Genomic DNA, 27,929 nt, shown 5'->3' with positions numbered 1-27,929 from the left:
TTGGTATTCGATTTGATTGTAGGCTCAACCCAGGTTAAATGAGACTTTACTTTTCGCGGGCTTTCTATGGCTGGCCAAGGCTACACGGCCAACGCTTTTGGTTATCAGGTGGAAAACGTTTTTTTAAAAATGCTTTCTTTCTGCATTTTTCGCTGGTTTCAATCCAGTTTGACGTATATCATGATATCTGGGGTCCACACTGGTGGCTACGCAGTTATTCGCGACAGGCATAGGAGGGATATAAACTTAAAACTGTGTGCTTATTTTTTAATTTCTTTAGAGCTGGTTTTTCATATCTTTGGAAGCTCTGATACGGTTACATGATGCCTGGAGGACCAATAAATAGCACAGAAACGAAAGGAAAGCCAAAGAGAACGACAACTGCAAAACAGAATACCAGTAATAGTTCATGTTTGGTGGAAGAAGTTACTCAACAAGACAATGTCCTTATTTTCTCCTTATTTTTACGGATGCGTTATTTAAAGTAGAATCGTATTTTTAATCGGTTTTTCTTTTGTTAAGGGATAAAACTCGAATTTTTATTGTCGACTGTAATTAAATAACAATTATCTGTGCACTTTTGGACATAAAGAGAAAGTCAATTTGTTTGTTTGTTTTGCTCTAAAATGCGATGGAACAAGTGCTTTTTAATCTGTTTGCCCAACTGGTTTTCGATGTGCCTCGACAGTGAAAAGGAATCCTTGCCCTTATGTTATAAACACGTAATCGCAACGAGTTCTTGTAAAATAAGTAGGAAATCTCACTCGCTTGTGTTTAAATCAGAAGTTTTTTCAACACACCTAAAGGTAATTTAGTGTTGGAACGGATCTTGTTTGAAGTTCGTCCTTTCTTGTTGTCATTGCCGTATTTTGCCGATTTTTGTTAAAACCAACCTGGCGTGTTTCAATGAAATACATCAAAATGTGAAGGATCTCGTTTTCAGAGATAAGGTGGAATGAAGGACACCAGTAAAACTCTTTGTTTTTTACCTTGAACTGACGAAGTTTTCTATGGTTTCCAATTTTAGCGTGATTCCTATTCGCTGGATAATGGCAGTTGACTCTGAAATGGCTTTTTTCCTTTGCCATTCGCTCCCTGCGGGTGTGCTTATTTTCTTTTAAAACTCGTGCGGTGAATTCAGGGCCAAACTTGTAAATTCCACAGTAAACTTCATTCCAAAACCCGATATCACACTCATCGTGATTCATGCGATATCGGTTTTAAGCGTGAAACTTACCGTGGAATTCACTAGTTTAGGCAATGAATTTTTTATTTTTTATTTTTTTTTTATAGAAGAAAGCAAAGAGAATGATTTAATTAAGCAGCAACCAGAAACATCAAAACGCGGACAATTCGAAACCTTTTATTTTCACTAACCTTACAGGCAGTAAGAATAAATACTCAAGGAGCTCCGTTTTTAGGCATAGCTAAATCTATATATTAGTTATAACCTTTCTAATAAAAAGGTCTCTCAGAAGTGGCTAAACTGGGTCGAGCCACCTTACATGTGGTGGCCAGTTTCTTTCTACAATAGATTTTAAGGCTAAAAGTACAACCATAACTGATCACAAAACGTGATCCGTACTTGCCTTCGGCTCTTAATGAGACAAGTTTCTTAACCAGTGAAAGAATGTTTCGAGAAATCTGTTTGAGGAAATTTTTATCCTAATCTTAAGGCGAAGATATTGACGACAAAAAATAATTATATTATTAGCAAATAGATTAATCCGACTATGCAATATATCTCTATTCTTAAAATGAGGCAAGGCTTACTGCAAATAGAAATCAGGGGAGTGCAGGAACCCTAGCTTTACGTTAACAGATCGGAAACTCATGAATTCTTTTTGCCATTCATCTGTGACGTAAAAAAAACAAAGCTAAAGGCATCTTTACAGCTTTTATTTTTCCTGAGAGTTCTTTAAGGAAATAAACAACCCTCGAAGAACTTTTTTTAAAATTAAAATAAACCAACGCTCTTATGAATTACATCCTTTAACTGAGTCGATATAAAAAATGACCTCTACCTGTTCAGTTTCTGTCAAAGAGTGGAAACCGAGATTTATGTACCTTTTTCGAGGACTTATCTACAAATCTCGTTTATACATATTGTTATTCAGTTTAGGACAATCCCGAATTTTTCATTCCGGCAAAGCCATGGCTCTTCTTAAAATGTCAAAATTACTATTACTTACCTCCATTTCGACACGTGATAATCTCTTGATTGAATCGAAGAACCTAAAGATGAATTCAAAGCGACAAGAACGGTATAAAACCTTGTTTGTACCAGACACCGCTGAACCGAATACGGCAACTGAATTTTGTAGTTACTTCCTCAATATGCACAGCTTGCAAAACAGCGTGCCTACGTCACTCATGAAAAACACTCGACTTAATACTGAGAATCCCATTATAGTAATAAGCATTTATATTTATATAGTCGAGTAATTCTTCATAGCACAAATATATTGTACCAAGACAAAGACAACTGAACGTAAATACATTTAAAACAACAATAATAATCTTATTTTATTCTATTTATTGATTTATTGTTTCCATTTTAATAAGCAAAGGGATAGTGTGGCCGTTTTCTTCGCAAAACAAATGAATGCAGCGCACGTTTTTGTAATAATATTCTGTTTTGGTTTATGTGAGACAAATAATCCGTAGGTAATGTAGGGAAAAATTAAGGATTGGTAAATAGTTAAAAGATTACGATCGCCCGAGGAGTAATAATTTTGCAATTATACCTACAGTCTGGCTAATTTCCAGCTAAGTAACAGATTATATATGTTTCTTCAAAGAAAGATTGTAATCAAGTAATACTACTAGGTACTTTACATAATCTCTGTAGTCTAGGAAAACACTAATTAATACTCTTTTCATTGCCAAATATGCTGCTTAAGGTAGAAAAGACAGTGCCATCTGATAACGTCGAAATATAATACACCTTTTGCTGTTCATTTCCAGAAAATATCCATTTATTTGTGTCCAAATTTGTTTCATTATGGTCAATATACTCTCATTAACACCAATATGACGTTCATTAGCGTGTGAGGAACGTTCAAGAATAACATTTGCATATCTATTAACATTCAAAATCATCAAAAGATAAACAATATCGTTCTTTGACATTCATTGACTGTAATTGTATTTTCATTGTGGTCGAAATAAAATTACTTGTCGCGAATCTACAATCATTTACACTTTTGGTCAATCCGCTTTCAACAAATTACTTTTACTAATACAATTTGCACGAGAACTCACAATAAATTGCATAATTACACAACCATATCCATGAAAATAACAATCTTTATTGCGATGAGACATACATTACAGCCATTATGAATTATGATTATGAAAATATGACTGACATGTTAAAAAAAGTACATGTGCTCCCTTGTTCTATCATCAAATTTTCGAGGAAATTTGGCGAGATATATCTGTTCAAAAGAAAAGGTCTTTTGCAACTAACGATCATATGGTACAAAATCCGCCAAGTTCATGGAAATTTCGATGTACCAGCCCGGACCAAAAACTTAAATTGTAATCTTGTATTTTATGATGCCACTGGTAAATCCATGTAAATTCAGATTTACAGAACTAAATAATAAGCTACTTGTTATCTTATAATTTTACTATGCAACTTGCAAATCCTCGGAAATTTCCATGTAAACATGTACAAGGCTAGATGAAAACACTTACAGTCTTGTAATTTTACCACAGGTAACCCAGGCTCACTGTGTGCGTCACGTAGGTATTAAAATATAGAGAACATATGAGGCGCAGTTTAGGTCTGAAAATTTGCTAGAAAATGGTAATAAAAATCGATAAAACGTACCATGTGGTGAGCTGTTGTTGTCTTTAATACGTACACGAAGTTTCGGGGAAAATGGTCCCCGTTCACCTTCCTTCATAATATAGTGACAAGGTAGGAGACGGAAGCCAGTGTCGCGACTCCGATCGACCCAAAACAAGCACAATTTTTTCCGCGAAAATCAAATCCAGTCGCTAAATAAACACGCCAGGTTCGTGGAATAGGAATTTCTCTAAACCATGAATCCACTGAGGCATCTCCCGATAGCAACGCGGAGCCACCAGACTCCGTAAAACTTGTAACTTAACCTGCTAAAATGGCGGCCAGAAAGCGTGGTACTCACGAAGTGCCCAATTCAAAATGGCACTGAACTCTGGAGGCCTGGTGACGAGTATAATAAGTTTTGGAGGGAGGGGAATCCCAAACAAAACTCACTGAGCAATTTGGGACTCCCCTCCCTCGAGGGAGACCTATTATACTCGTCACCAGGCGTCCAGAGTTCAGTGCCATTTTGAATTGGGCACTTCGTGAGTACCACGCTTTCTGGCCGCCATTTTAGCAGGTTAAGTTACAAGTTTTACGGAGTCTGGTGGCTCCGCGTTGCTACCTGGAGATGCTTCAGTGGATTCATGGTTTAGAGAAATTCCTATTCCACGAACCTGGCGTGTTTATTTAGCGACTGGATTTGATTTTCGCGGAAAAAATCGTGCTTGTTTTGGGTCGATCGGAGTCCCGACGCTGGCTTCCGTCTCCTACCTTGTCACTATATTATGAAGGAAGGTGAACGGGGACCATTTTCCCCGAAACTTCGTGTACGTATTAAAGACAACAACAGCTCACCACATGATAAGTTTTATCGATTTTTATTACCATTTTCTAGCAAATTTTCAGACCTAAACTTCGCCTCATATGTTCTCTATATTTTAATACCTACGTGACGCACACAGTGAGCCTGGGTTACCTGTGATTTTACCATGCCACTGGTAAATCCATGGAAATTTCCATGTACATGTACATGCCTGGATCAAAAATGCTAATAATCTTATAATTTTACCATGTGATGTGTATGTCCATGGAAATTTAAATGCCTGCATCAATACAAAATGACCTAGAAACATCCAAGGATTAAACTACATATACATTGGTTTGTAAAACATATGTAATAACTAACTTAAACACATTTCACCATGTTACTTTTATATACATGAAAACATCTTTGAAACTAGGGCATTCCTTGATCAAATGATTACCATAGTGAATGGTACATAATGAGTTGAATGAAAGACTACTTGACCAGTGACCATTTTCACGAATCTTCCAAAATATTCAATTGAAAGACACTTAAAGAGACGTTTGCAACTGTTACAGAGGCATGGATCCATTTTCATGTAAAATGGAATTGCCAGCTAATTAACTGCCACAATGCTGCCTGGCAACTCTCCTTGAAAGTTGTTTACCTCAGTAATCTCTGGACGATGCCTTCTATAAGCTCCAAGTGCTATAGACCTTTATGCAAACATAAATTTATACAATGAGCTGGTAGCTATTTATTCAATGAGCTGGTAGGTAGGTGTAATAATTATCAGATATTTAGATTGAAGCCATTGACTACCGGGAGTATTAAGTAAAGAGAAAGTACGTACTGCCTAGAAAAAGTTCTCTGAATCACAAGTGCTTTACCTGCATTGTCATACTTGACCACTCACTTGAATCTTAATCCAAAGGTTAAATTGTATTAATATTGGCTCCACCATCAGAAAAGGTTAGGGACGACATAATTCGAGCAATGAAGAATGGTCAGATAACGCTTATCGCCTTCGCGGACTTTTCCAATGCATTCGACACGGTCGACTACTCTATTGTTATACGTAAGTTACACGCAATTGGATTGCCCAAGCCAGCTCTTCTGTGGTCCTTGAGCTACTTGCCTAATCGTCGACAGTTTGTACAAGTCAATGTCAAACAATCTAATCTCGCAGACGTCTCATTTGGAGCTCCACAGGGCTCAATACTTGTGCCCGTTCTCATCAACCTTTATGCGAACGACATGCAAGATTAAGTGAAGCGATGATCTTCGCAGTTATTCAAAGCCGTTGAAGTCCTGAATTTTTCAGGCTTGCCTACGCAATTGCAAAAATTGCTCTCATAACTGCGAAGATCATAGCTTCACTTGATTTTATATCCGCAGTTCATATATGATTCATGTCATATACCATTTCATCATTGACATGCAAGATTGTTTACAAGATGGTTCCTCTTGCTTTCAGTACGCTAACGACACAACGGTGCTGCATTATGCCATTCCCAAAGACTTCAATGTCTGTGTAGACAAGATGAAAAAGACCCTCAGCAGCATCGAGTCGTGGGCAGCTGATTGTAACCTGCTACTGAATGAAACCAAGACCAAGCAGATGGTTATGACCAACAAGAATATGTCAAAAATGCATAAATTTGACGGATACACTCCACTTCTCACCCTGAAAGATAAGACAGTCGATAGGGTAGAGAAATTTAAGTTGTTAGGAACTTGTCTTAGGGAGGACCTTAACTGGACAGAATATGTAAATGAACTCACGTCATCATGCTACAAAGTGCTAGCCACTCTAAGAAAAATCAAGAACATGACACAGCATGAGACTAAGAAGTCTCTTGTTCAAAGCCTCGTCTTATCCCAACTCAATTTTAATGACTGCGTCAGTTATCCACTCAGAGTACAACGTGTTCAGAATGCTGCTGCCAGTTTTGTCTTAAATCGTTTCTGATCGGAAAGAGACGTCCTCAAGCTTGGCTGGCTACCTACGCTGGAAAATACTCAACTCAGCATTCTTAAGTTTGGAAACCGAGCTCTTTATAGTGAAGCTTGGCCCGAATACTTGCAATTGCCTAGGCACAATCCGCATCGTACACTGCGCTCTAGCAATGCGCCTGTAATAGAAATTCCCTTAATTGACGGAATCCCCTACCCGCAAACTGTGTAAGGCGGTGTACAGACTTTAATACCTTTAAAAATCATTGTTTTAAATTTTTAAAGAGCAGGGCCAGCACGCGCTTAAGTTGAACCTCTTATGTTGAACCTCATAAGTTGTCTTGAAAAAGTTCCTTAGTTATGTTTATTCATAGTATTCTAGCATTTCTAGATCTTTAAAAATTTCAATAGTTTTCAACTCGTGTATTACGTTTGTGATTAGTTAGATTTTGAGAAGTTAGTTCCTTAGTTAATATGACGGATGTAAAGCTATCATGTAGAAATACTGCCGATAAATCGTTATTATTATTATTATCATTATCATTATCATTATCATTATCATTATCATTATCATTATCATTATCATTATCATTATCATTATCATTATCATTATCAGTAGTAGTATTAGTAGTAGTATGTGTAATAGGACTACATGCTGTCCAATTTAGAAATAATTGGATAAGAAAAATTCCGAGTCCAATTTGGCAGTCCGAGGAATTTTTTGAATCAAAATTAATTCCAAATTGGACAAGCACGAATTCCTGTTACCTATTAGTTATATAGCTTCCAAAAAAACGCTTTGTTGTTACTGTTAGAGAGGATTAGTTTAAAAGTCTGCTAGAAGCCACTGTTCTGACGAGCGAAATGTTCACTTCCGTTGTCCGTCCGTGGCTCAAAAACGTCGCCTAATAGCTGCAACCTGATAGGCCAACACTCAGTTTTTTTTATTTATCTTGACATTTGATTGGTTAATGCAAAGTATTCAGATTTTTCTCAAATGGGACGCTTTGTTCAAAGCTGAAGTAAACGTTTCAGCAAAAAACTATGCAATATTTTTTTAAATTTGGACAGTTGGCAAAAATTAATTACAAAAGGATCTGTTGGCAATACTGGAGTTTAATGCAGTTATATAATTTTTATTATAATACCCGTCTATTTCCACACGATTCTGTAGAGATTTTATTGACCACAGACAAGTAAGAGGTTTCAGTCTGTCTCTGACGTAAAAACCTGACATCACAAGATTGTGGTTCAGTGAAAGTTATTTGATGAGGAAAAATAATTTCCTGTGACAGTTCATTAATTTTCTAACGCATTCAGTGGGATTTCCCTGTTCTTTGGCATTTGAGTAAATATGTGTATGCATTGTAAACGGCCTAACGTCCTTGAAATTTAAATTTTACATTTAAAAAAAAAAAAAAAGAAAAAAAAATGAACATGTAGCCCATTCAGTCAATACCTTTTTTTGAGGACTGTATTCCTATTCATTTTTGAACACCTCATCCGAGGATTTCTTGCAGCTGGTGCACCATCTGACACTACGACGGTAGTCACCCACAGTTTGTCCGATTCGATAACAATAAATAAATAAATAAGTAAATAAATACTTTATTTAACGTGGATATACACTTACCTTGGGAGCTAGTTTACAGGTATTCCACCTAATAACTAATTAAAACCTAAAAACTGAATCTCTCCGGTATTTTTTGATGATGAAGCTCCTTTGAATGCACAGTCAGTGGTCATGCACAGAATTTATTTGATTCCCAGTAAATTCTGGTCCAGTGTAGGTGCATGCCCAATCATCCGTCCTACCATCAACGCAATCTCGACCCCAGAGCTCTTCTCTTGACCGAGGGAGAGTAGAGCTCTGGGAAACCCTGAAACAATGTGTCTTCTCATTTGTTTTCGTGAAGAACAATCAAAAGCGTCTCTAATTGGTGCATTCATGTTAGCACGAGGAGTGAGCAGGCGCTGTAAGGTTCAAATAACCAATTTTTGGCTGTAAGAACCCTATGGCGCATGTTCTCTTACACAGAGTTTCCCAGAGCCTTGGGTCGATCCGAGGCTCTGGTGACGAGAATGATCATTAACGTACCTGGCTATTGCACTACTCAACGTTCTCAGTTTCCCTTTGCGTTCTTCGCCTGCTCTGTTTATTTCATTTAATTTTATTATTATTTTTTTTAATGAAACCCACCGGAACTTCCCTTGAACCATACGCACATAAACAACACAACCCGCGCGAGCAGCATTTTAGCAGGAAGAAGCCCAACTTCGCAGTCAGTTTTCTACAGGTGTTCAGAAATAAAACTGTGGTGTTCAAGATATATTTCTTGTAACTGTTTCTGGGCAGTCTTCAGAGTACGTTCCAAGCTTATCCTTGCAACATGGATCTTATCCTAGGTGGATAACCTAAAACCTCGGCGCTTTTCAATTTTCTCGAAAAAATGCCACCATTTTACGCATCTGTTACTATAGATTCACGTTGTCATTCTCGCGCGCGAGCTCGTGACATGCGCAATCATTTTTCATCGCTGTCATGGATTTTATGGGCCTACGGACGGTCGTTGACGTCATAGCTAAAGGCAAAATTTCTCGCATCGATGGGTTACCAGTAGCCTTCACTTTGTTCCAGGGATTTTTAGCGGACTTCCTTTTAAGTTCACAGTATTTCAGTGCTTTTTTTTTTGTTACAATATCTTGGTAATATCGAGTTTCAATTGCGTAGTCCGAGGTCCACAGTCCAAATTCCGTGACCCAATGATAGGGTTTAGTGTGATCATGGATGTCTGTTTACGGCATTGATTCCAATCAAATCCAGAAAACAGATGCTTTGCAAGTCTACGATGATATTTAAAAGTGTTTAATACTTTTTGTGAACAATACTGGGAGAATTAAAAAAAATATGATATCTGTTACAGAGTCATACGATAACCGGATATTGCATTGGGTGCAACAAAAACACAAAAACTCGTTTCCGTTCACGAACACAATTCTTTCATACATATTTCCCATTCAATCTGTCAAGTAATCTTCCGTGGTTTTTGTGGTCATGAAGAAAAAGATACCGAGTTCGAATCCCCCTTAAGCTGTCTTCTACGAGACAGAGAAATCTTGCGCATGCGCAGCCAGAGCACGACCAGGAAAGAACAAAAAAAACAAAAAACAAAAAAAATCCAAAGTCTAAAAACGGAGTTGAAAACTATACTTTGTTCTTCTAACAAAATCTTGTTCTGAGTAATTCGATCTGGACTCGTTCCCAGGTCTCCGCCTGTCATTTTGATTTTTTTTTTCTGGTGAAACCGCTGAGGAAACCCCAGTTCCCGGTTCCCCGTTCCTGGTTCGTAACTTCTGGTTCTCCGTTCTTTGTTTCACTCTTCAAAGTACAGAGATTGAAAATCGAGGACTTGAAAAGGACAGTAGCAATGGCGGCGAACTGTCAGACTTTGGAGGGCTGCGCAATTTTGATGGCTTCACAGCTTGGGTCGAATTTTCACATCGCACGTCCCTAGGATTCGATAGAAATCGCGGTCTATTTTCATGGGATAGGACTGTTGATGAATTGCTGGAATTTTGCGTGGGCCATCTAGAATTGCTCCAATCTAAGTTGTCCAATAGCAAGAGATGTACTTCGCTGAAGACCAATTGAGTAACAGTTTCCCAATAGCCATCAACAAAAACATTGCAAGTTTAAAGAACGGATCAAAAACAAGTGAACAGAAACTGCAAGCTTTTCTACCTGCTGATAAACACAAACAAAGCGAAAATAGTGATCCAGTAAGCGATGTTAACGTTGAAGACATTCTTAGTAGCAAACAAGGTGACAAAGATGAATCAACAATGGGATATATAGAAGACGTAGCTCAAGAAATCATAGACTTGGATGCCGTCTCCGAGATGTAATTGCTTTAGTTTATAATACACTAATTATGCCTCATTTTGATTAATATTGTTGTAAGGTTTGGGATTCATTAAGAAGTGTACTAGCTGAAAGGCGGTAGAAACTCCATAACAGATTAATGTAATTATGTGTTACAAAAACGAGGGTAGACATTCTGAATTAGCCCTACGTCATCTTAGCTGGAGCTCACTAAGGGAACGTAGTCTTCATATTAAGGCTAGACAAATGTCAAAGGTAAAGGTTCTCCATGAATTGGCACCTGTGAAGCATTCGAATATTTTTAGGGACTCGTTCTCAGCCAACAACTATCATTTAAGGAGCGTAATACTAATAATAAGTTGGCCCTTCCATTGCCTAAGACTGAATTTTTAAAGAGGAGTTTCAATTATAATGGTGCTAAGATCTGCTATTCCTTACCGATTGAAATACGTAGTAATGAAACTTTGGCTACGTTTGGTGAGCTTATTTCAGCCTATAGACCAAATGTGTTTCATTATTTCTTAGGGTTATATGACGGCAAGCCCCCTCAATTTTGAGGGGCCACACTGGCTTGAACACGGGCTACGCCCGTGCTCAAATGAAAATTCCAGCGGCTACTTTTTATATATAACTGAGCGAATTCGCTAAAAGGTAGCCGCTGGTGTTTTCGCTTGATCACGGGCGTAGCCCGTGTTCAAGCCAGTGTGGCCCCTCAAAATTGAGGGGGCTTGCTGTCAAGGACTGGTTTGCCAAACAACCCAGGGACAGTTATAACTCTGAGTTGTGTGTCAAAAGCACAGGACTGGACTGGACTGCTTTGAGACTTTAACTGCAGTTAGAGTTTGTGGCCTTGTTAAGTGAGACTTAACAGTGTAGGATGCTTTGGCAATTCTTCCTGGAGTAGTGTAGGCCTGAATGCTAGTTTGCTTTTGATCACGAATTAGAGTGCGCCCACAGTGTGGCGTGGGGTGGTGATTGGCAGTTGTCTGACCAAAGCACAGGGGTGGGGAGGGTAGCCTCTTTTTACTTTGTGAGAGCAGCAGAATTGGCTTGTTTTCACAATTTCCGCAGGCATCTTTTGACAAATCCAGTTAAAAATTTATTATTATCTATGCGTTTCTCTCCAGAATGGCATTCTGTGAGCCAAGCTGTGTAAATCGAGTGTCATCAGCCGATTTTTGACTGAATTTCAGCCAATTGGCCCTGGATAATAATTTATTATTATCTGCGCGTTTGTCTCCAGAATGGCATTCTGTGAGCCAGGCTGAGTAAATCGAGTGTCATCAGCCGATTTTTGACTGAATTTTAAGCGTTTGGCCCTTGATATCTGAGCGAATTCGCTAAAAGGTAGCCGCTTGAGTTTTCGCTTAAGCACGGGCGTAGCCCGTGTTCAAGCCAGTGTGGCCGCTCAAAATTGAGGGGGCTTGCCGTCAAGGCCTGCTTTGCCAAACAGCCCATGGACAGTTCTAACTGTTGATTCGTGCGATATCGGTTTTTTGCGTGAAACTTAACGTGGAATTCAATCGTCAGGCACTAAATTTCTCTATAAAATTCACTAGTTAGGCAATGAATTTTTCTATAGAAGAAAGCGAAGAAAATTATTTAATTAAGCAGTAACCGGAAACGCCAAAACGCGGACAATTCCAAAACATTTTATTTTCACTAACCCTACAGCCAGTAAGAATAGATAACCAGGGATCTCCGCTTTAAGGCATCGCTAAACTCATATATTATCTAACTTTGATCGTTAGGAATTTTGGGCCGTGATGTCTAGAAAAATTTCAAGTTTCATTGTTGACTATAAATTGCTAATCGGGGGAATCTCTCATTTACGGTTAAATTGTTTATCCTTTATTAGGTTCTGAAAGTTTTCATGGAAATATATTAGCTTTGCGCATAGACTTTGTGTCTATTTGGATGGCTAAAAGGGGCCTATTTTGCTGACCAGCAGAATAGAATTTACACTTTCCAATTACCTGAGTAACTGGTCTAGAGTATGCAAGAGGAATATGTAAGGCAATGGCCTAAAGTATGCAAGAAGAATGTGTAATTCAATGGCATGGAGTTTTCGAAGGGAATATGTAAGGCACTGTCCTAAAGTATGCAAAAAGAACATGTAAGACACTTCCCTAAAGTATGCAAGAAGTATCTGTAAGACACTGGTCTAAAGTTTGCAAGAAGAATATGTCCTGGTCTAGTTTGAAAAAGGGGCACTTGCCTGAGTTTGATTGGTGATAGGTCATTGCTTGCTGAGGAAGCCGCTCGAGGGTTGCATTTCTTGTTTCTTGTAACTTGGATTTGTTTTATCAACGTTCTTTATTATTTTTTTCTAGTTCTCGAAATATCTTTGTCCTGGATGAGTTTACGGCGTTGAAACCCTGCGCAAAGGACTTTCTACTTCCTGAGATTTACGAAAGAAATAGAAAAAAAATATTCAATGGTGTGAGTCTTTTGGTATCACGCCATTGCGTCCTTTAAGGGGGCTCCATATAGTTCCCTGACCGCGCGCAACCTGGTTACTAGAAAGTGGCTGATTGCGCGAACTTTAAAGCTCGCGCGACCGACGCGCGGCTCTGCCACGCAGAAAGTAAACAAACATGGCTTCCCAACTTTGCAAACTCCTTTTTCGTCAAAATTATGTAGACATATCATCTTTTTCAAATATTTACTTATCCGTAAGAAAAAATAATAATAAAATCATTTCCCACTGTTCTGAACAACTTTTCTGATTTTATCAACCGTCGATCGAGGCATACAGCCGTTCTTGGAGTCGCGACCGCTACGAAAACAAGCAAAAATCGTCAAAGGGGGGGGTGGGGGGGGGGGCGTTCCCATATTTGTAGACCAAATGAAGAAGATACTCCTCCAAACTTTGTCCCTTTTTGCGAAGAGTTCGAGGTTGAACAAGCGACCAAATTCCATCGATTTCTTCACTCAGGTAAGCATAAGATGTCAAGCAGAGATGCGCGCGCGCGTGCAAGTGGTTGAGAATCTCTCGCATTCTCAAATGGCGATCTTGGCAAATTCCAATTCTGTGATATATGTTGTGTGATGGAAAAAATGCGAAGCTTTCACGTAAGATATGTCCAGTTTTCTTTGGTGAAATGTCTCTAAATTTTGCACAGCAGTAATTACTGTATACACCTTCCGTCTGCCAATACATCAAGAGATTTTGCAAGATTCTTTTTAAGTGGAGCTAAAAAAAAACACAAATTTTCTAAAAGCGACAAAACTACCTTTGTAACCCATATTTTGTTGGCCTTCAGAAGATCTCTCTTGACAAATGTCATGTAATGTCAAAGTTTAAGAAATTTTCACCGAAGCAAATGGAAGAAAATTAAAATAAAAAGCAAAATAAACACTGTAAACAACCTATCTTTAGACAGTTATAATTCCAGGTTAAACCCCGTTAATTTAACATTGATGGTTGAAAGGAGTAGTTCTGTCTTTTAGAAGTCTATTTCGATAGACTTGAGAGAGATGCGATTAAGAGTAACGCGAAAATTCCCCTTGGATAGTGGATACTACCGCGCGCCAAATGAATAGCGAATAACCATATGAAGCCCCCTTAAGTAGTGCAGTTGTCCTACCCTAGTTGCCTAACTGATTCGAAATCTTATACTAATTTTGTTTTAGCGCAAGCTGCGCCGAAGGGCCTTTAAACTTTTCATCTGACTTTCTCATCGATCCTCTAGATATAGTGTATGTAGAAACTTCAGTGCTGGAATCCGCCAATATATCTAAACAACCAATTGCAAAGAGAACTCCGGTTTCGCCTGATATGACATAATGAATAATTGACAGAAGTATGGTAATTTGACATCCAATCTTAAAGACTTAAGGTTAGCCTATTTATGCTCACTGGGTTTTGAAGGTTTCTCTCGCGTTGCAATGAGCTTATTAATATTTATAATATTTAGTGTCGCCATTTGGAACTGTTTCCTGATTTTCTTAAAGTATTTGTTCCTCGTGATAAGAATGATGCCTGTAGGCATGAGAAATAATATCATGCATACATAAACTGTTTATACAATGAATATTCTCTTGTAGCCTTGTTAGAAAGATATGTTGTGGTGGGGTGTTGATCTTAATAGTAACTTGGCTCTTTTGAAAAAAGCGACGTTTCTCAACTCTACGTTGCATAACTTATTTAAGCAATAGGGGACGTTTTCCGTGTTTCCTCTGTGTTTCGATGGCCTCATCTAAACACGAGGGGGAGTTGGGAGAATTCGAGACAGTTATGCAAACCCGAGATGCAGTCGAGGGTTTGCATAACTGTCTGGAATTCTCCCAACACCCCCTCCCCTCGTGTTTAGATGAAACTATGGAAACACGGGAAAAAAGTCCCCAATTGCTTTTATAAAATATTTCTCAAAGATATTTCGAAAAATGAAGGAGACAAGTGAAGGAAATTTCTTGATTGAAACAGATTTTCTTAATACAAGCTCATATCTCCTACCATCCAATCAAAACGCGCGTTTGACAACATTCCAAATTCGTGTGATGTCACAGCCGTGTTTCCATACTCTCGTCTAAACACAGCCATTGACCAATGAGAGTGCTCGTACTATTTTAATTATTAGCGAGCTTAATTCTGCGAGGGCAACAGGAAATGAAACTACTGCCAGAACTACATCCGGCTGCCGTCACTGTAAGGTTTCCCGCCATAGTGGCCTTGTCTGTGACGTGAAGAAGTCCATTTTGCCGTCGCGGCTAAAACGTGAGTGAACTTTATCGAAATAGTCCAATTTGAACTTATTTTGAGCGAAAACTCTTCGCAGTTTTGAAAGATTGTTCTTATCAGAGGAAGCTTGTGAAATATTTGATCAAAAACAATCGACTTGTTTAAGGAAATTTTAACATTTCTTCGTTTGCTTTTCTCTGAACAGTTCGCTAACTGGATGTCGACAAAGAAAGTAACCCAGTAAGTCTTGCGGTTTTTTTGTTCCTTGTTATTGTTATGAAATATATCTGAGAATTGTCCCAGCATTAATTGTTGTCCATTTGGTTGTTACATTTGGCTTGTGTCAAGTCAAACAATAAGGCTCATCTGAGGATATTCAGGATATTTACATTTTACAGACAGGGAAAATTTGGGAACAAATTGCCAATAACCTTAACTCTTTGGAAATTCCAAGATTTAAAGTTACCAAGCGCTCGGCAAGAGAGCGTTATACGCTACTTATTGAAAAATTAAAGAAAAAGTTAAAAGAAGAGGAGAAGGCCAGTGGCATTGAGACTGACATGGGTGATGTCAAGAAAGCTTTGGAAGAAATACTGGAAAAGGAATCTGATGCTGAACAAACCGTGGAGATGCAGAATAGGGCAATAGAGAACATGCGTTACATGTTACTGTATTTCACATCAATAATTGAATTGCAATACACAACTTATTAATCATTGAAATTCATTTCTGGGTAGAAACAGATTTAATAGTCAAGAAAAATAATCCTAAGTGGTTGGTGGGTCAATGTCAAAGAAATCTGAGGTGAAATTGCCATGCAAACAAGTCCTGGCATTCCTTAAAATTGCACATACGGTGTACATCTTTCCCACCGCACTCAATGATATTTTTTTAGGCACGATATTCGAGTTGTAAATAAGCCCCTAAAGACTTTGCAACAAGAATTCCTTTCTCCTAAATTCAGACCACCGATTGAACACCAACCCAACGTGGTTTATAAAATACCCTGTGCCGATTGTGATTGGTGTTCTATAGGTGAAACTGGCCGTTGCTTTGAAACCCGCAAGAAAGAACACGTTAGGAATGTAAAAACGTGTGCTAATGGGTCAAACATTGCGAAACATGCGTGGTCATCGCATTGATTTCAATCATTCTCGAGTTATCGACAAAGGCTCCTTTCGTGTTAGAAAAACTCTAGAGGCCTCGGACACCTCTGCTACCAAGCATGCTGACAATAACTCTAAGCCGATTCCTAATCAGAATAGCATTCTTTTTAAAGAACAGCCACCTTTTTTCATACTTTTACTCTGTTCTTTTTATTACTTTTATCTCGCCTTTTCTGTATATATTTCACTAACTTACATTCAATGTTTTATCCGTGGAAGGCTGTAGATCGACAGCTGAAAGCTTCCATTCCTCTTCAAAATTTTTAGCCAGATAACGTTTTTTACTGTATTTCTCATCCTGGCTGCGCTTCAATTTTTTAATTTACAATAGTTAATAACATCCCCAAAAAGCCACTCAACTGATATGCGGACACTGCTCATGCACTTGTTGAACGTTTCCATCTGTGGAGTGATACCTGCAGCACGATATGGCACAACAAGGCACAACAAGGTGAACTCTTGATGGGTAAGCGGGGTCTCGCAGAAGGCCAGGTTAAGCCAGAATTCCAGCATCATGTTTACGGCTCTCTGGAAGAAAATTATTGCACGAGTTGATTAAAAATGATATTTTGTAATCTTTAAGAGAATTATTTATGGTATTCATATTACTTTAAATCTTAATTTTTTTCACCTGTCTGTCATTCTGGCTGGCTGTACGGTGTGATAGACGATTCTGATATGACCAAAATTAAAGTTAAAAGAACTGAATAATTTCCATTACGTACTGGCCCATACATGTTGGGCTATACCACGGGGCAATGCAACTGATTGGTATTTCAAACCGTGAACTCTTTTGTTTCCGTTGTACTCGATCTCCTGATTTTCTTTGGTCGGCAAGTGGGTCTTACTGTACCATCTATAAAACCAAAGCAGTTCGGCAGGGGACTTCCTTTCCTTTGTATGGCATCAGCATATCTCTGAAGTAGAGGGGGCTTTATCAAGGTGTGGTTCCATGCTGTGAGACGGTGATGAAACACAGTTTCCATTACATAATTGGTGATCATACAAATTTCTAGTACAAGGCGGCCAAAACAATGAATGAGGACACGGTACCTACAAAGGTACGTTAGTCTTTTCAACAAGAGACAAAGGCCTTCAATTCCGCCGCATACAGTCCCCTGCTCACATATGTACGAGTCAGGCAGTCCCATCACGTCTGCGAGAACAGGTATGTCCCTTTTTCGGAAACGAAGTTCCACCAAGCACTCACTTTCGTCGAATCCTTTCAGATCAAAATCTTTTTAGTTTGGGTAGGGATAATCAGGATTTTTTGAAATGTTGGCACCGTACAACAGTAAAAGCCCATCTTCTGAAATGTCACCATCATCAAAACTTGCGAGGAACAATTCACGCGAGCCTTTCTAAAGGTAGCCATTCCTTATCCTAAACGTCGAAGAGAAAAGGCACTACATTCCGCCGTCGGGCTTTGTTAAGGCTATTTTTGGCACCATTGAAACGGCGACCTCTCCCCAAGTCCCCATCGACCAAGTCTGAATATGTATGGAGGAAGGGATATCAGACGTTTATTCTTTTCCTCAGATGGAATGGTTATAGGTTTTTATTGGGGAGAAGATCTCTTATAATAGATGTCGCGAATTGTTTTAAGATTGCGTAAGAGATTTTGGTTACGACGAAAAAGAATTAGGTTTTTACGGTTTAAGGTTGGGAGGGGCATCTATTGCAATTTAGGTAAGGTAAGGTCTGCCAGGAGCCTAGAAGGCCCAACAGGCCGGCCCTTACCTCCGGTTTCTGTAGCACGAAGCGACTAGGAGTATTTCTACTCCCCACTGGATGGGATGCTAGTCCATCGCAGGGTTACCCCCAGCATTTTCGCTGGTACCCATTTATACACCTCTATTCCCCTCTATTGTGGCCTTGCATGGTGGTGCCTTCATGGTGGTGCATTTTAAATGCAACAGGAGCTTGAGTATGGCGTAAAACAAGGCGCTAATGAATCTCTGTGATTATTTAAATTTTAAGTCAAACAAGAAGCAGTTCGAATGGAATGGAAGCAAAACTTTTTTGTGAAAGAAGAATCGAAGAGGTCAGATCAGAAATCGGTGAAGAGTTACAAAAGCTGGGCAAGCAGTTGCAAGTCTAAACTCGAAGCTGTCATCCGAACTCAAAATCTTGAAGAACAAGGCATCGTCGACTTAGGACTCCATTAAGCTCATCTTACACCAACTGGACCAGATTAAAACCAGAGTTTGCTTATCTGAGCAATCCCTCCTGGAGCACATACAAGAAACCAGCGCCACATCAACGAGACTAAATAGTCAGGAACCTGCACCACCACGCGGGACGGAAACGTCTGATCCAAAAGAGGCACGTACGTACGCTGCGGTTACATCGAATAGGTACGAAACGCTGGCCGAAGTAAACCGTTCGATTGATGAATCCGCATCTACAGGCATGCATTCAGTCATCCCCCAGTATGACAATCAGCCAGCAACTACTGCAAGCTCCACTCCTAAAAGCACATAACCTCAAATCCTAGAACATACTGCAGCAGGATCTAACCAAAATCAGCTTCGAATGGCCCTGTTTTCTTATTAGGTGATTCGATCTTTAGAGGAATACAACAACGCAAGTTCATGCCAAGTAGGTACGTAAACAAACAATTACAGGAGGAACAAGAGAAATGGACCAGTATATTAAGCACATGCAGGGCAGCAACGACTATGATCTCATTGTTATACACTCAGGAACAAAGAGATCACAAGAAACATGGAAAGCTGTATTATGAACCTTAAAGCTAGATGGCCGAATGCTCGGATCGCGTTGTAGGGCCTGATCCACGTCCCACGGGAGGAGAACAGAAACACGTTAATCGATAAAATCAATTGTTATTAGGAAAGCTTATGTGAGAATTTGGATGTGACATTCATTAACAACAAGAGGCTGACAGGTGACATTTATGGCAACATAAATAAAGAAGGGTTTTAAATGATGATGTCATTTGAATAACAGAATCGCCACCAGGAACCTAGTTGCAAACATTAAACACCATCTTGGTCTACGTGGCAGAAATGTTGAAAGTATAATATCGGATGAAGACTTCGACACTGCAACATGTAAACTGAAAGCGAACAAAGCTCCAGGAATTGACAATATATTAAAAGAAGTATTAAAAGTAGGGAAGGATTTTATAAAGATACATTTGATAACTTTATTTAATCGAATCTTAAGCACCGGTAAAAATCCTCTGCTTTGGAGCTTCGGACTGATTGTACCAGTACACAAAAAGATGACCCATCTAAAGCTGAAAATTACCGAGGCATCACTCTATTGTCATCGCTCAGTAAACTATTCACACCCATTCTTAACAACAGATTGTATGACTACGCGACTGAAAAGGGAATCCTGAAAGATGAACAAGGTGGCTTTAGGAAAATGCATGGTACAGTTAATAGTATCTTCATTTTGAAAATGCTAATTGATTGACAAGTATGTAAAATCGAAATCACAAAGACAAGAAAATTTGCTATTTTATTGTTTCGTCAACTTTAGCAAAGCCTTTGACCGTGTACCCTGAAATAAATTATTTGACAAGCTCAGAACAGTAGGTATAAAAGGACACTTTTTAGAAATACTGATGTCCATGTACTCGAATAACAAGTCAGCAATCTAAATTGGAAACAAAATAACCCAAACCTTTTCATGTCATAATGGTGTGAAGCAAGGATGCATGCTGTCACCCACCCTGTTTAATATCTACCTGAGTGACTTACCTGAAATGATAAACATAGCCTCAACAACTGAAGTCATGCAAAGAAAACGACCCACGAACTGCCTACTGTATGCATATGAATTAGTCATTTTTGCTAGATCCGCAAAAGGCTTACAAGGAATTCTAAACAAGTTGGGATCATTCTGTGAAAAGGTAGACCTAAACGTGAACCTAGACAAAACCAAACTCACGATATTCTACAACAGTGGCAAATCTCTAAATAACTATATATTTGTTTAGGTACGGAATGAACAAATTGGAAAACGCAAAGTCCTATCGGTATCTAGGGCTGACATTGTGCCCTTATGAAAATTTCACCCTTGCAAGGCAAGAATTGAAAAACGCTAGCCTTAAAAGCCCTGTTTAAACTAGGGAAGGTGATGGGAAACCACTTCAGCGAGAACATCAAACTCACAATTAAGCTATTTGATGCATTAATATCCCCCGTACTCATGTATGGTAGTGAAATCTGGGGTATTGACTATAATGGCAAACTCCATTCAGACCCAGAAGAACTTGTTCAAAATAAATTTTTAAAATGGCTATTAGGTGTGAATACATATTGCAACAATAATGCTTGCAGGGCCAAAACAGGTGGGTTTCCACTGCGAATTAAATCCCAATGCAGAACTTTTAAGTTCTGGCTTATTTTAGCTTAACACGAAGAAGTTAACCCTTAAGATTAGAAAATCGTCAAATTGTAAATTTATTTGAAGGGTTCTCAATGTCCAATGTATAAAACACCAAATAAAGTATGCATGTATGTATGCAAAAGTGGCTTGCCCAAGAACACAACACAATGTCCCCAGCCAGGACCCGAACCCGGACCACTCGATCTGGAGTCGAGCGCACTAACCATGAGGCCACCGTGCCTCCCCCTGTTGCAGTTTAAGAATTCTTTTTCTACAGGGGGGCCTCAACCCGACACGCCGGCGTATCGGTTTTGGTAGGATTTGTTGAATGCCGCAATTTTCACCGATCGTTGTGAAATTTGGCGTGTTTACTGGCAGGATATGGCCCCAGTTTCCCTGAAAAGCTCGGCTTCGAAGCTTTCATTACGCCTACACAACTGGCATTCTACTTCAGGCAATTTGCGGCCATCCGGTAGTCATGTGAAGGCGAAATTCCCAACCGATCGCGGAGCGGCTTTACTAAAGTGTTTTAGCCAAAAAATTACACTACAGCCTTCGCAAAGGATAAAGAAAAGCCCCCTCCATGCATGAATAACGAACTAAGATCTGGATCCCACCCCCACTCCACATCCTACACTGTAGTTTACTTTTAGCCCCCTCCCTCATTAGATTTAGAATAAAATAGAATGATACAATATTCAAAGGAATAAGTAAGGCACACTCAAAACAGCCGTCAATCTGGGACGGAAAAGGGCTTTTGCGGGGCCGTATATATCTCGCGCGCTGTTTTTCACGCTTCTCGTCATACAGATCGCCAAACCATGCAACACAGTAGGTCACATAACGGAATACATGCATACATCAACTTTATTGAACTCTAATTTCATTGCAGGATTACAAAGCTGATATTTTATATCAAACTTGACTATCGTGCTAGAAACATAGAAATAAGCAACATACTACAAACTTTAGGCATTTCCAATTGCTTCTCAAGTCAAAAACTTTGAGTTGTGGGACAAAAATTTCCTAAGTTCAGTTTCAATATACTAGATAAACACACGTTCACTAATTTGCTAAATGAAATCTCAAAGATTACATGTCATTAGGTGGAAAAACCCGAACTGGCTCCGAGCGAAATCGTATACAAGAAATCTCGCAAATTATATGTCATTAAGAGGAAAATTCTGAACTGCCTTCGAGCGAGGAGATCTACAACGCAATAATAAAAGCAGAGCTCGTTTGAGCTCTGGTATTTTCAATGCATATAGCAATGGATTTATAAAAGAGTTTGCGTAAAAAAAGCAGGCTGCACAATGTATCACATGCAAATGCCACCCTATTCGATAAGCACTTGTTTCAAAAGAACTATCGCCTAAAGAAAGAACATAAAACAAGACAATACCATAAGGCAGCAGTAGTATTAACGATACGACTGTTACAATGAGCAGTGTCTTGGTCAGTTTTCTTTCTCTACTGATTGCACCATGACGTTGATAATGAGTTGTACTGTAAAACTTAGCAGCGATGGACGTATAAGAAACCAGGATAATTAACATGCAACAGAATTGCAATGAGAGGAGTGCTGCGTGCGTCTGATACTTACTAATGTCGAACAGCAACCGTGAAAAAACGCTGGCCATGAAAACGCCAACTGTAAACCAAACAGCCGCAAAAGCTGCTCCAAACACCTTTTTTTTGACTAGGCGATGCTTGAATGGACGAAATGTTGCGTGCATTCGCTCCAAAGAAATAACAGCGAGGTTTGTTACTGAGACTGCTGGGAAGTAAGTGAGCAAAGCTGATAAGCCCTCGTTGGCCTCAAACACGTCAATCGTCCAACAATACTTTCCCACATAAAAAGTCACATAGATCAAACTGCATCCAACGAGCATGTCTGCCACTGCCAGGCTGATCACCAGGTACACACCACGCTTGCCGCGAAGACTTTGCTCTTTCAGGAAAATAATGATTGTAAGGGCATTCAGTGTCACGATAGCAACAGCCTCGATGCCAAAGATTGTCTTCCAGGCAATGCACTCCGATGACGAAAAAAAATTGAAATTTAACGTTCTGTTTTGTAGATCAGAATCATTGGTCATCTAAGTTAAGAAATAAAACCACGGTTAGACTAACATTAGGATAAATTTGCATTTACAAATAACATTCTTAAACAACTAACAATGTACTTGGAGAAATTTACTAATTCTGATCAGCTATGACAAACGCTGTTGTCAGATAACGCACTAAAGACGGGAGGAAATTTAATGCAAATAAAAGGTAACGAAGCAAGCATTGTCATTGGTTAATGTCCAAAGAAACTGAAAAATCCAATCAAATGCGAGCTCTGGAACCCCCTGGATGAGCAAAATTTGGAACGTGATTCCTGATAAGTGATACGCTTGAGTTGCTTCTGCATACCTTTGACCCACCATGTGATTTGGCATAAATCAACACTTGTAAATTTTTAAAAACACTACAGCCCCACGGACTCGAACGATTCCATTGGTCGTTGAAACAAATTACAAGTGCCTCTTTATTCCAAAATGCGCGAGAAAAACCAACGAAACGACCTCTTTGAGGCTCACTGACATCAAGCTCTAAAGCTCGAGTTAATGAGATTGAATATTGATCTACAGCCTTTAACCGAGGATATGGCAAATTCACAATGTTTCAAATTTACCACTCTTTTTTGCTGTCAAGTGACACCTACAGCCTCGAACAAAATTATTGAAACACTTTGCAATACCTTGCCCTCCTACAATCATGTTGTTTTGGCAAAAGGGCTTAGAAACTCGCCTGCAAACAACGTTGTTAGCGGAGAGTAAGCCGCGAAAGTCTCACACCTGTATAGTCTTGTACTGTTCCAAGGAATTTTGTCTCAGACTGTAGCACCTTCATTTTTGTGTAGGTAATCGCATGTTTTTTCTCTTGCAATTTGGAATAAATAAGCACGAGAAAATTTTTTCATACACGAAAAATTGCTCGAGCTCGTAGGGTAAGTGCTTATTCATTCCAAATTGCACGAGAAAAATCATGTGATTACTTATTAATAATATACACGAAGAAATTCGAAATGGTTAAGTAGAAGCAGCGCACGCGTATTACGGAATAACGCAAAAATTGCTCCATCCAGGGCTCGCATTTGATTGGCTACCTCGGAATTTGTTTGCTCATTGTCCAATCAGAATGCTTGCTTTATTAGGACCGTTTTCAAACGTCGAACTTAACATGTGCCTAATCTAATGCAAATGAGCTAAAACACATTCTTTTTTCGCATTTGCATTACATTCTGCACATGTGAAGATCGACGTTTGAAACGGGTCTTACTTCTTTTGGCACTGAATTACTTTTTTCCTGCACTATGTTACCTGAGATCTGCATTAATCTTAGCCAATCAGGATGGTGTAATTTTCATGCATACTACAAATACTGTAATGTTTCCTTTGAAATGAATTATGCAATGGCAAGAGCCAATTGACCTATTTGGCTAACTCAAATGTTGTACCCAATTCAAACCCTTTTGGGAATAAAACGTTTTGTTCCAGGTATTTGCACACCATTTAAACATGAAGGATACATTATCATGCAAATACAATACACAAAGAATCTTAATCCCGGGAGATTTGAATTGGGTACAACAATGAGTTAGACATGTTTCAAATGTCGAACTTTTCATGTGCCGAATCTAATGCAAACGAGAAAAATTTATTGTTTTCACTCATCTGCATTAGATTCGACACATAAAAATTTCGACGGTTGAAACGGACCTTAGCCGATTAGGTCTTTTCATGGGAACAGAGCCCCATGCAAACGAACGCAACAATGTTGACCACCATTGTTCAGTGTTACGTGTTGCATTTGTTTCCACACTCTTTTGCGTGTTGTTGGGAGTTGTTACACGACGTTTGAAACCTGTCAAACGTTTTAGCAAACAACTCCCAACATTTCTCTTATTCGATGATCGCCGAACCGTATAGCGCAACAATGCTGGATCCGTTTGCGCACCTGTTCAAATACAATCTTGTCCACAGTCTTTTGGTCAGCACCAAGAAAACGGACTGGCCACTTCCAATTCATGCGCAGTCGGCTATGAAAGTCCATTTTTCTAAGCGTTGGCAACCACTGTTAAAAATTCAAATTTCTGAGCGTGCGAAGGCGAGCCGGAAGTCCGTGATTTGTGGCTTTCCTGCTTTGGAACTCGCCAGAGTACGTGTTTTTGGTCCCGCCAAAAAAGAAAAGCGGACTCTGCGGACGAGATTGCCTTCAACATCGTTGGAGCTAGGCACGCGCATTGCATACGGTCTCCATGGAGACAGCAACCATAAACATGTTGAAAACAAAATGGCAGCCGAATTTTGTAATTTTCAAAGGGTTATGGGTCTTATCCTTCCCATAATACACTGCAGGTCCTTAAATCGTTGGGAGTTGTTGCGTCCGTTTGCACGAGGCTTAAACGTTAAATTCAGGTTGCCAACATGTTTGTATCGTATGTTTTAAGGTTATAATACAACCATAATCACAAACCGAGATCATAGTTGTGCTCTGCTTTAAATGTGACAGTTTGTTGGGCCGTGAGAGAGTGTTATCCTAATATTAAGTGAAGATGTTGCCGACGAAAAAAATTGAAATCATTAACAAATGGATGAGTTGCACTATCCAATAGTTTAAGTTTAAGTTTAATAAAGCCTCTTACCAATGTACAAAAGAAAAAATATATACAAAAGTACAATAGGTAAAGGAAAGCAATAGGGGGAAACTGAATTCCCATATAAAAACTGCTCTCCAGAAATAAGAGTTAAAACAATTAAGAATAGTATATCTAATATATAATTTCACAATGTGTACGAAACCTAAAAGACCTATCTATTTACAAAGATAATTAAGTAGTAAAGTTTTAAAAGAGCTTAAGCTAGAAGCAGACATAACTGAGTTAGGTAAAGAGTTCCATTCATTAACGTAACGGTTAAAAACTGAAAATTTAAAATAGTTTGTCCTTGCTGCTTTAGGTCTAATTTTAAAGTCATGGTTACTTCTAGTTCTTGTTGGGCCAGTCAGATCCACATATGCGGTATAGTCAATATCAGAATAGCCATGAATTATCTTGTAAAGTTGAAGCAAGCAGAGGTATTTCCTTCTAAGCTCCAATGATGACCAGTTCAGTTCAGTGAGCCTTTCAGAGTAAGGTTTATCAGATCCACATATCAATCGAGTAGCACGACGCTGGATGGATTCAATACTGTGTATGTGTTTAACCAAATAAGGGTTCCACACTGGGCAGGCATATTCCAAAATAGGACGAGCTAAAGCGTTAAAAGCTGTTTTAATTGCCACAGGTTCTTTCGGCCCAAATGTTCTCCTTATTAGACCCAACACTCTATTTGCCTTACCTACAATGTAATTGATATGAGCGTCCCACCTTAAAGAAGATTCAATCCAAATACCCAGGTACTTATGTTTATCTAACAAATACTTTCGTCCACGTGGAACAGGAACGATTGTCTCCCATGAAGAGAAAACGGTTTTTCTCCCTTACAATGGGGAGCATAGTCAATGGTAAACAGCACAAGAGACTCATCGCTAAAGGCATGGAAATCCAACAAGACGAAAGGCAAAAGAAAACCGAAAGCAAGACCAAAATGGCGGACCTCGCAAAAACACGTCCTACCTTCATGCTACCGCTGACATTTGCTATATGTCTATATTCTAAAAAAAAATGATGCAAGGCTTATTCGAAATGGAAAGCACGGGAGTGCAGGAACCTTAGCGTTGACAGATCGCAAACACGTGAATCCTTTTTGTCTTTCATCTGTTACGTAAAAAACACAGCTAAAAGTATTTCTTTAGCTTGTCTTTTTCGTAAGAGTTCTTTACAGAAATAAACAGCCCTCAAAGAACCTTTTTTTTTAAAATTAGATCTCACAAACATGAATCCTTTTTGTCTTTTATCTGTGACGTGACGCGTGATAACCTCTTACTCAGATTAGAGGACCTTAAGATGAATTCAAAAAGATAAGAACGGTCTAAAACCTTATTTCGCCCAGGCGCCGCCTATCCCAACACCGGAAATCAATTTTGCAATTTCCTCAACACAGCTTGAGATATAGCGTACCAACATCAAGCATGAAAAACACTTGACGCAATATTGAGAGCACTTCGTTTCCGTTATCACATTTGTTTTCGCCTGGTGGCTGGAACCAGTTTCACTACTTTTTAAGACACTATGTTAGAAGAGTTTCCCCAACAACACTGTATCACGAAACAGCAATATTATTATGCCATATGAAACACTGATTTTTGCTTATCAAAAATCACCCCTTATTGTGACCTTGGCAACATGAAAGCTCTCCAAAACCACCCTATCTTAACTATCTTTCGTCTTTACTTGATTGTATCTCAAAAATGAACACGATGATCCCCAGTTTTGATTGTAGAATAAAGGTAAAGTCTGCTACGAGCCTAGAAGGCCCATCAGGCCGGCACTTATGTGCGGTTTCCTATAGCATGAAGCGACTAGGAGTATTTCTACTCGTCCCTGGATGGGATGCCAGTCCATCGCAAGGTTACCCCCAGCATTAGATTAGCAGGTACTCATTTATACACCTGAGTGGAGAGAGGCACCGTGTGAGCGAGAGTTATGTACCTTTTTCGAGAACTTATCGACCACTCTCGTTTATACATATTGTTATCCAGTTTTAGACAATCCCGAATTTTTCATTCCGGCAAAGCCATGGCTCTTCTTAAAATGTCAAAATTACTATTACTTACCTCCATTTCGACACGTGATAATCTCTTGATTGAATCGAAGAACCTAAAGATGAATTCAAAGCGACAAGAACGGTATAAAACCTTGTTTGTATCAGACACCGCTGAACCGAATACGGCAACTGAAATTGGTAGTTACTTCCTCAACATGCACAGCTTGCAAAACAGCGTGCCTACGTCACTCATGAAAAACACTCGACTTAATACTGAGAATCTAATTATAGTAATAAGTAGTAATAAGCATTTATATAGCGCTAAATCGACTAATTATTCATAGCGCTGTACAAGCTAGTCTAAAATCTTCCTTTCCGTATTCGTCGGCTATTTGTTTTAGCCTGGTGGCTGAAACCAGTTTCAATACTTTGAAGAGACCTTCTTGTCAGAAGGGTTGTCACAACAACACTGTATCACCTAACCTTGTTTGTTCTGTACAGTACGTAAATGTTACAAAGAAGCTACAAATATTGTACCAAGACAAAGACAACTGAAGGTAAATACATTTACTGGTCCAA

General features: G+C 39.1%; 2 protein-coding genes across 2 annotated transcripts in view; both read right to left on the bottom strand.

The window, feature by feature from the left end:
* Positions 1-2,315, bottom strand: part of LOC137982798 (QRFP-like peptide receptor) — a 7,749-nt gene extending 5,434 nt beyond the window's left edge. Inside the window, exon 1 of the mRNA XM_068829950.1 lies at positions 2,193-2,315. Within this exon, the coding sequence (XP_068686051.1) occupies positions 2,193-2,198 (6 nt within the window). The 5' untranslated portion in view covers positions 2,199-2,315. The remainder of the gene's footprint in view (positions 1-2,192) is intronic.
* A 19,216-nt stretch (positions 2,316-21,531) lies between these two features.
* Positions 21,532-27,549, bottom strand: LOC137983105 (QRFP-like peptide receptor). The gene is made up of 2 exons (XM_068830289.1): positions 27,421-27,549; positions 21,532-22,754 (listed from the first exon to the last, which is right to left on the bottom strand). The coding sequence occupies exons 1-2, from the start codon at positions 27,424-27,426 to the stop codon at positions 21,816-21,818; spliced, it is 945 nt and encodes a 314-aa protein (XP_068686390.1). The 5' UTR covers positions 27,427-27,549; the 3' UTR covers positions 21,532-21,815.
* Positions 27,550-27,929: the final 380 nt, after the last annotated feature.

This window comes from Montipora foliosa, chromosome 13, assembly GCF_036669935.1.
Source record: "Montipora foliosa isolate CH-2021 chromosome 13, ASM3666993v2, whole genome shotgun sequence".
In the NCBI taxonomy this organism is placed as follows: Eukaryota; Metazoa; Cnidaria; class Anthozoa; order Scleractinia; family Acroporidae; genus Montipora; species Montipora foliosa.
This window is presented reverse-complemented; position numbering and strand designations above follow the sequence as displayed.